Source organism: Labrus bergylta, chromosome 4 (assembly GCF_963930695.1).
Source record: "Labrus bergylta chromosome 4, fLabBer1.1, whole genome shotgun sequence".
Taxonomy (NCBI): Eukaryota; Metazoa; Chordata; class Actinopteri; order Labriformes; family Labridae; genus Labrus; species Labrus bergylta.
This window is the reverse complement of record NC_089198.1, coordinates 25,052,747-25,062,356: the sequence shown is the minus strand read 5'-3', so window position 1 is coordinate 25,062,356 and position 9,610 is coordinate 25,052,747. Positions and strand designations below refer to the sequence as shown.

Here is a 9,610-nt window from a genome sequence, read left to right as displayed (position 1 = left end):
CACGCCAGGAACCTTGGCTTTATCTTCGACTCAGGCTTTACATTTGATCGGCAGGTAAATTCAGTTGTCAAATCAGTTTCTTTCAGCTCCGTACAATTTCCAAGCTAAAACCTATCCTCTCATTCAGTGACTTACAGACAGTAACCCATGCACTCATTTCATCCCGGCTTGACTACTGCAATTCTTTATATACCGGGATAAGCCAGTCGTCCCTGTCCTATCTGCAGCTGGTCCAAAATGCTGCAGCAAAGCTGCTGACTGGAACCAAGAAGAGGGAGCATATCAGTCCTGTCCTAGCGTCCCTTCATTGGCTCCCAATAAGATTCAGAATCGATTTTAAGATTGTGTTGTTTGTTTTTAAAGCCCTGAATGGCCTGGCCCCCGTTTATATTACCGACCTCCTCAGGCCGTACACCTCATCTATGCGCATAAGATCATCAGACATGGGCCTCCTGGCTGTTCCCCGCACATGGCTCAAGCTAAAGGGAGATAGGGCCTTTTCAGTAAAAGCCCCTAAACTGTGGAACAGCCTCCCTCATTCAATCAGGTCTGCACCCTCTGTTGACTCTTTTAAGTCCCGTCTCAAGACATACTTTTATATTTTAGCATTTGAGTCCCCTGGTCCTGAATAGATCGTTTCTTTCAGGTTCCTTTGTTGCTTTCTTTATTTTGTTGCTTTCTTTATATATTCTTTCTTTATATATGTATATATGTATACATATATATATTACTCTCTTGTGGACGTTGTGATCTGAAGTTGTTTTTTCTTTTTTAATGTATTGTACAGCACTTTGGTCAGCTGTAGCTGTTTTTAAATGTGCTTTATAAATAAATATGACTTGACTTGACTTGACAGTATCACAAATGTGTTACTGAGGTCATTTGCAGCTCAGTGGGAGACATTCTGCATATTCAGGACCTGCGCATTTAAGAACATTGATATCCCTCAAAGCTCGCTGTTTTAAAGTGAGCAGAAAGACAGTGGCATTCAGTTTCTTCAAAACATATTAAAAGCAAAAACAGATAAAAGATTGATTGCTGATTGGGAATCTAACTAGAGACCAGAACGACGAGGATTACAACATAAAACAAGATGAACTCATTTCAGGTAAGCGATTGGAATTAAAGTTGCTAAATGTGGAGCGTCAGATAGATAGCGGTTATGTCGCACGCCCCATATGGGTTAGTCCTCGTCGCAGCAGCCGTGGGCTTGAATAATTCCGGCCCTGTGCTGCATGTCAGACCCCCCTCTCTCCCTCTCTCTCCTCCGAATGTTTCCTGTCTCTCTTCACCTGTTTCTCTAAAGGCAAAAATGGCCTGATAACAGTAAAAAGTTACTAAATGTGCAACACAAGCACAATCTATTCTGTAAGCTGTGAACTAACAAATGAAATGCTTACAAAGGGCAAGACACCTGAAAACACTCCAAATCCAAAGAAATCCACCACACAAATGATACTATAAAGAAAATATGTGTGAAAATGTATTTTACAGTGCTACGGAAACAACAGCAAACAACTCAAGCTAGTTAGCAGCTAACTGCCAGCTGTAGCTAACATTTGCGAAACACACAGCACACAGACAGAAGTAGCTAGCTATTTATGTGTACAGATTTCTCCACTTGAGCATGTGACCGTTTTTATTCAAAAAATAATTTGAACAGGTATTGGCTAAACAAAGCTTACTTAAGATAAGGTCCTGTGTTTTCGCTCTCATCAAGCAATGTTTTCAACTTTTCCTCATTGTAAGTTTCATGGCAGTGTCCACGATACAAATACACACAACAACTTTCTTTACCAGTTGTATGGGAACAGATTCCAACAGATAACATTTACAAAGCAGGGAACACAATCTAATCACAGCGGGATGGCGATAAATTAAATTTGTAATCTGCATGCAGGCAGTTTCTGATGGATTATATAGAAACCGCCTAGATATGTGTTTGAAAGACCTGAATAGAGCCAAAGAGAGGAAAGACTGATAAGGATAAAGCGGAGAATTAGAAAGAAGGCAGCAATGAAACAACTCTGTGTGGCGTCTCATGCTGAGGTGGTTTTTATGTAGAATTAAATCAAATGACTTTATGGCCTCCGTCTTGGAAACAGCTGGACACTTCCCCACAAATCTACACAACAAGCTGGAGGAAGTCCTTATCAGTCTGCATACCCTGAAGTTCTAAAACAGATTACTGCTCTATCAACAAATGTGAGTCTGTGCTGATTGCCAAAGCTGAGGTATTGTCATTTGTTTTAATCTCATCTGCATATTAAAACCATGCATGAAAAGGAAGGATTTACTCCTTTGTTGAAGCGCTCTGTTTATGTCTTCCTGTCTGTCTATGTTCTTTTCTATATTGTCAGTCTTCTTCTAACTCACACAGTCTGTCTTCCTCACTCTGTGGAACTAATACATCATTATAAAATGAACAGTGTGCTGGAGGGACACAAAGAAATGTGAAGGGCACAGAGCTTTTGACTTTCACGCTTCCAAAAAAGTATCATATTTTGTCACTAAAGAAATTGAGTTAATTCCCCTTCAGTTATTTTAAGGAGGTTACTGATTAATTGTGATGGCTAAAACTACAAATATATTCTGTTCTCAGCCAAAAGAAATCGATGAACATTTGGGGAATCATGCTGATTTGCTTTCTTGCCAAAAGTGAGATGTAGTGATCGATACCTCTTTCTGTCTAGGTGGAGTTTTCTGGTAAACAAACTTAAGTTGTCCAATTATTCTCAGCACACACATTTTGTTTCTCTGAGGTTTAACATGTAGAAATCATTTTCTTACTCTGTGAAAATGTACAATTCTTAATTTTTTTACCTCTTGGTCGCAGTATGTTTCTTCACAGGTGGTGCATTGCTACATTTATAGGGGCATTAATACATGTAAGCCGTGAAACAGTGTGAAACAATTGGCTGAAATATACAGTATATTGCATGTCCAGAATCTGGACATCAGAAGTCTGTACTTGTGCGATTGCGTCTGACAAGCAAGTGGGATCTTCATTAGGCTACATCATAAAAACAAATGCTGTAAAGTTCTTGCTTCAAGTCTCAATTCTAAGGTAAGCTAACTGTCTTCTAACTTAATATTGACGGAAAAAAAAATATTATTATGGTAATGATTGATTTGTCTTGTCTCCTGCAGCAAATCATAGATTATCATTATCAGTATGTCACATAATGTGACAACTCACCAGCCTCACAGTTAGTTTCACATATTTTGATTATGACAGTATCTAATGATTGTATTTTGTTTCTGATCGTGAAGCGGGTGCTTTGAACAGCTGTCACACTCGGCCTGACTGAAATCCAAGGAGACATTTTCATGGCTACTTGAAATGGAAAATTCCTAATGCCCTTTGATGCCTCTTTTGTTGACATTTGCACATCATTCAGAATGACATTTTTGGTACTTTTGGAAACCTTGGCAAATTGAGTCAAACTCAAAATAAAGTTATCGGAGCACTTGCTGTGTTTGGGTGCAAAATGGGTTAGGAGCATTAAGCCTGTATGACCTTCGGAGATGAAGGACTCCACTGTGAGACATTTTCTATTTACTCAACAATTCAAATTAAATTGATGTGATTTACATTGCACATCAAAACATCATTATCTTAGATAGTACAGACACAGGTATGATTAAAGAATACCACATAAAACAAACAAACTGAAAATGTATTCTCCAGAAGATTTTGGCAAAACAAACATATAACAGCAGTGAGCATGTAAAATCATTGTTTAACCATTAGATTTTATCAAACAAAGTTTCCTGCGCTGTAGCTCTACATGGTACAGAAACTTATTGGAGAGCACCCTCTAGTGATTAATCCTTTGAAAATCTAATTACACACGTCCACCACTGCATGAAACCTCCTCTTAGTCCTGTTTGTGCTTTGTGCTCTGCAGGGTAGAGGAACATGGGCTGAGATCATCTTTGGAGATCTTTTCAAACCACTTTTTCACAATCACAGCTATATGGGGAAGGTGTTAGATTTTGAGATATCCTTGTAGTAGGTTTTGCTGAAAAAGTCTCAAAATAAAAGTATAATGTAGAAGAATCTTTGTAACTTTAAATCAAACAGACAACCTAGATACATTTTGCCTGTGAAATTATTGTAAGCCCTATGTCCTGCATTTGTACTTTATTCAGTACTGCATCAGCTTTTAACACAGGCTGCAGGGTGACTCAGAGGAGAGTGAGTAATGATATAGTCATCCATGTCATGACGAACACCTTTAAATCCTTTCTTTTCCTCCTTTTTAGACCGTGCACAAATGCAGATAAAAAACGATTTGGTCAAACTGTTTTTTTAGATGTTTGTAGGCTGATAAACCTGATTAAGAATCTTAGTTATAGTTTAATTCTTCTATAAACTTTTGTGCTGCAGTTTAACTGAAGACTGTTTTACTGTTAGGCTATTTTTCTTTAATAAAATAATGATAGTCCAGTTTGTCTTTCAACTGCTGAATGGCTTAATTTAAAGATTTCATTGAAGAAACATCAACCTCTTGGTTTATCTTATAGGACACGAACTGAATTTGATTATGTCTTCACTTACTCTTCTACACTTCTACTACCTTTTATTTTGAAGAGCACAACTGTAGGCGACTTATAAATGTCACTTGACGCTTATTAATTTGAAATCAACGACCCGGAAATACAGTCACGACAGTTTATCTTCTTCCCTTTTCTTTGGTATTCTGCTCCGCAGGATCCGCAGGACGCTTTGCATCATGGCTCAAGCTGTTCAGAAACTCGTCGCTAAAGTTCCTACTTTAGTGGGTTGTAAGTTCACTCGATATCGTGTTTTAAACAATTGAAAACTTAGATGACTAAAGTATACAACACTATCTAGGCAGGCCAAGTTGTTTCATATTTCTGCACATGTTTAGTGTGACCTCTAGTACGGTTAACCAAGCTCAGGTGTCAATACTTCAAACTACGTAGCCTGCAGGTGTTGTTTACAAAATAGACTAGCAATATTTTGGTCTTTTTCGAAGTGCATTTTGTCTTTGGAGAAGTAGACTGGCACATTAGCGTTTAACTATGCTACTCAGCTACAGCTGTTCGTATATAACACTAAGTTTGTTTGTCTCTCTTGCAGCCGCTGTCACATACTCCAAACCCCGACTGACGACCTTCTGGCACTATGCCCGCGTGGAGCTCGTCCCACCTTCACCTGCTGAAATCCCAAAGGCTATAGAGGCCGCGAAGGGCCTCATCAAAAGCTATCAGGCAGGACGCTTGAGACAAACAACAATAAGGGTGAGTCCTAACAACTTTGAGTTAGAGACGCTGTTGTGTTTGTGAAGCCTCTGGTGAAAAGTCAACAGTTTGAATGTAGTTACATTTTTAGTTCCAATTCATAAAAAAGTGGTCCTACACAATTTGGAAAAATACATAATCTAGTCCTAAATTTACGTTAACATGTTATATTTTATTGACTTTAAATATAACATTTCAGATAGCAGAGCTAAAATGCATGGTTAAAATGTGCTGTACACACACATACTATGTATGGGTTGGGTAGGGAATCGGAGGGTCGCTGGTTCGAGTCCCGGCACGGACCAAGTCCGGAAATTTGCCTGGTAGCTGGAGAGGTGCCAGTCCACTTCCTGAGCACTGCCGAGGTGCCCTTGAGTAAGGCACCTAACCCCCCCACCCCCAGCTCAGGAGTGCTCGCTGTGGGCAGCCCCCTCACTCTGAGACCTCTCCATTAGTGCATGTCCATAGGATCCTGTTTGTGCATGTGTGTGTCGCATGTTTACTAGACAGTGTAAAAACGAATTTCCCCTCACGGGATCAAGAAAGTATAAATTATTATTATTATGTACATGATGTTGGTTTATAGAATTCTGTGGTTATTTTGTGCAACAGTACATGGTTAAAATCAAGTTGACCTGCATATACAAAAGATGTTACTTGTTCAAAATAGTTTTTTCTAGCAGCACGTATAACCAAAGTGATTTTGTGCCATCTCAATTAATTCAATTGACAATGACTCACAGAAATCAGGGGTTGTTGGGGAGGATTTAAAATATATTAACAATAACAGACTTTGTACACATCAGATGTACTGTGTTGCATGAAGCTGTCCTGGAAACATGAAGGTATGGCGAGTGTGTGTGTGTGTGTGTGTGTAGTCTGTGACTGTTAACATGTTCTAATTGATGAGTCTGTTACAAAAGCCATTCTCTTGAGCTAAACTTGAAACGTTGTTTGTCCTTTTTGTAGGATGCTTTGAGGAATGGACTTGTGGCCACCGAAGTACTGATGTGGTTCTACATTGGAGAGTGTATCGGCAAAGGAGGCATTATCGGATATGATGTCTGAAAGTTGTACTTGTTTCTTTCCCTCTGCACTTCAAAATGTCACATTCTCAACAACCTGCACTTAAATTTCTAAATAAACCGATGTCTATAGTCAGAAGAATATATATATTGTCCCATGAGTATTTATTTCCAGCTTGAGTAAATCTTTTATTTAAAACAGAGATGCAATGGAAAAAATACAAAAGCACAACAAATGAAGACTACTTTAGGGTCTTGTAGAAAATACCTAGCTTATTGTAGGAAAGGAAGGTTTGCAAAGGGTTGATGAAGATAACATTGACCGTTGTATGACTGCAAGGACTTATCAATAATTAAAAAATGGGAATTGTTTACGAGTATCACATTTACAAAGAGACTGCCAATGGTGAGAGTTTTTCTTCATTGAGCGGCATGTGTTGTAGATTTTGCCGTTATGTAATGATAGACATCTCCTCTCGTTCTCGACTTTCCGACATTGTTTTTAAAACATTTTCCAAGTATCTGTGGAAAGCTGGCTTCACGTGCTGTGGTTCATCCTCCAGGTTCCAGTGAATAAGCGGCAGCCCGCTCAATTTTGAGCCTGCATCAGAAACAATAAACATGTTAGGCTGTTAATATAAAATATAAACAACTCATGCAACAACTTTGTGAAGCCTGCAGTACAAATACCTAAAGACAGCCGTTTGTCGCTCACTTCGCTGCCAGGCTTGTGGTGAGCGATGAGTAGACACTGTTCAGCTTGCAAACCTTGAGTGTAAATGAACATCGAATGCCACGACTCTAATTCATCTAGGTGAGTGGAAACATCTGGATTAAAAATGATCACAACACCGCTGGCATCCTTCATCAGTGCTGGCCAGCAGGACTCAAATCTATAAAGAGAATATATACCATATATCTGTATCTTTGGACAAGAGTCTTAAAAGAAAGTCAATTATGTACAGACAATTATTTTCCTACTGTGAAAATAATCAACAGGGTAAGAGCTCAACCTCTGTTTAAAAAAAAAAGAAGTAATTTATCTTACTTGAAATTTCCGGAACAATCCCAAAGCTCCACCTCGTAAACCCTGTTGTCTCTGATGTTTTCACATTGTGATTCAAATTCGAGTATCCTTAAAAAAATAAATCAGTGGACATTGAGAGCTGTTTACTTATTCACTTGATTTGACTCTAAATTTAAAATGAGTTTCCAAATATTTTGTTTAATGTATTTCCATCTTATCTGGGACTTTACTCAATGAGAAAAGTTTCAGTGCAATACTGAAGACAAAGTGAATTGGGACACAGGTTTTGTTATACCTTACTCCTTGGGTAGGACTGTATTCACCTCCGACAAACTCTGTGGTGTCGGAGAGAAAATTAGCAAGAACTGTTTTCCCACTCTGAAAAAAAAGAAAATCATGATCTTAGTCACATCAGTTAATTTTTTGAAAAGGCCTCTTTTGTCATAGAAAGTAACACATATTTGTTTCCAATAACATTTGAAGGGTGAACTCTCTCTACATGTTAGGGCTCTGGTTGGTGAAGCCTTATTAATATAGGGTCCTCGCCAGTGGTGTAGAGGTGCCTGAAGAAGTGGGCATACTCTCAATTTTTCCCCAAGTGTCCCGTCCAGCAGAGAGCTGTTAATAACAGTGACATAAGACTCCTCTTGCATATTGAGTTAGTGTGTACTAGCCAAGTAGAGACCGAGTAGGGAGGGTCATCCCTTCACCATACTAGAAGTTGCCGCATCCTACCAAATACTGTCAATCAATCAATAGTGTGAATCAGGGCAGATTTAGAAGCACCACACCACTGGTCCACGCTCACCCTGCATTATTCTGCCCTGCAAAGGCAAAAGGCAGTAACTTCATTTTTTTCAAAAATGAGTTTTGGTCATTTTTGGAACATTACAGATGTGCTTTATTATGTGGAAAGATATCTTGAGTCAATTGTGTTGTTTTTTTTGAGAAAATAGTAGGTTGTATTTGCCTTAACTTCCAAAAGCCCTCAAGAAACCAAGGCAGAGTCCAGTAACTTCACTCATCAGGGTCTTTGTTTTGCTGTGGATGAAAGTGAAGTTACTGTTTTACTGCAGTGGAGTTAAAGTGTTATGCCTTTGTTTTAATATCTGTCATCGAGCACTTCTGACACACACAGTTGCTTGACTAAAGTGTAGCAAATAAATAGTGTTGGTTGTGTTATTTTAACCATGCAACCAAGTGAAATACAGTATCAAATGGAAGTTTATGCCTTTTGCCTTGGCATGACCCCGTTATAATTGTACAGGCAACGCAAAGGCAGAGTACCTTAACTTCCAAATAAGGGTCAAAGGTCATGTTTGAGCTAAATATTTTGATGAACATTAATAACCTGATTAACAAGACAAAGAATTGCCACATTTCTAATATTGTGCCTGCCACTCATTTGGCTGGACAACAAAAAGACTTTAAAGTCATTTATCTCAGTTCAGGTCTTTTGCCTTTGTAGGCCAGCATTATTCTGTTGAAGGTACTTAAAACTTTTTCTTCTTTTAGTGGAGTACAGTGACATGGGGCTGATCTTTATTGTTTTTGGCTTTCTAGTAGAATTAGAAGTAACTGAACCATCATATAATGAGTTTTATCATCTATGCTGTCCTATCATTGACCAGTCAGTATGTACGCTGTGAAAAATATAATCTATTACTTTTTTGAGGTTAAAGTTATTGCCAGATTGCTGAACAACGTATAGCCACGATAGACACACATAGAGAAACGTAAGCTTACGTATGGGTCAAATAACGTAAAGTAACAATAACGTTGCAGGAATAATTACTATTTTTTTTAATCTCCTAAGACGCTAAAAGCTGCTCAGCTGCCACCGTTAGTTGTTATCCATCTACAACAAAGGTTATGCATGTTCATCTTTGCTTCGACTTACCTCATTTGGACCAACGAACAGGATTTTTGCTTTGAACATTTCCACTCTGCAGAAGAACCAGCTCACCTACAAGCCACGCAACCAAAACAATTATATGACAACTAACTATATTACTTAACAATGCTATTCTAGGCTTTTTGGGTTCGCGCAATCGTCTGTGCACAAAATGTTTACAATCTTATTAACTTGCTTTATTGAGAAGAGCTACGGATACCTTAGCAGTACACTTCCGTTTTGTTTCTATGGTATCAACAACACTATTAGCTTCCTCCTGTTCATTGGTTCTTCTCTGGTTTAATCAAATATCGTCCCGCCCACTTTTTCATCTCGGAACGAATCAGTAGAGAGAAAAATAGTCCTGCGTCATCACGTTGCCTCAGAGCTAAC

General features: G+C 38.6%; 2 protein-coding genes across 2 annotated transcripts; one reads left to right on the top strand and one right to left on the bottom strand.

Moving 5' to 3' along the window:
* Positions 1–4,631: 4,631 nt before the first annotated feature.
* Positions 4,632–6,440, top strand: LOC109984990 (ATP synthase subunit g, mitochondrial). The gene is made up of 3 exons (XM_020635179.3): positions 4,632–4,791; positions 5,111–5,271; positions 6,241–6,440. Exons 1-3 carry the CDS (start codon positions 4,740–4,742, stop codon positions 6,337–6,339), a joined length of 312 nt encoding a protein of 103 aa, XP_020490835.1. The 5' UTR covers positions 4,632–4,739; the 3' UTR covers positions 6,340–6,440.
* Positions 6,441–6,460: 20 nt separating this feature from the next.
* ift22 (intraflagellar transport 22 homolog (Chlamydomonas)) lies at positions 6,461–9,480 on the bottom strand. Its single transcript, XM_065954221.1, has 5 exons — positions 9,224–9,480; positions 7,619–7,701; positions 7,345–7,431; positions 6,987–7,189; positions 6,461–6,897 (listed from the first exon to the last, which is right to left on the bottom strand). Exons 1-5 carry the CDS (start codon positions 9,260–9,262, stop codon positions 6,749–6,751), a joined length of 561 nt encoding a protein of 186 aa, XP_065810293.1. The 5' UTR covers positions 9,263–9,480; the 3' UTR covers positions 6,461–6,748.
* Between the last annotated feature and the right edge of the window lie 130 nt (positions 9,481–9,610).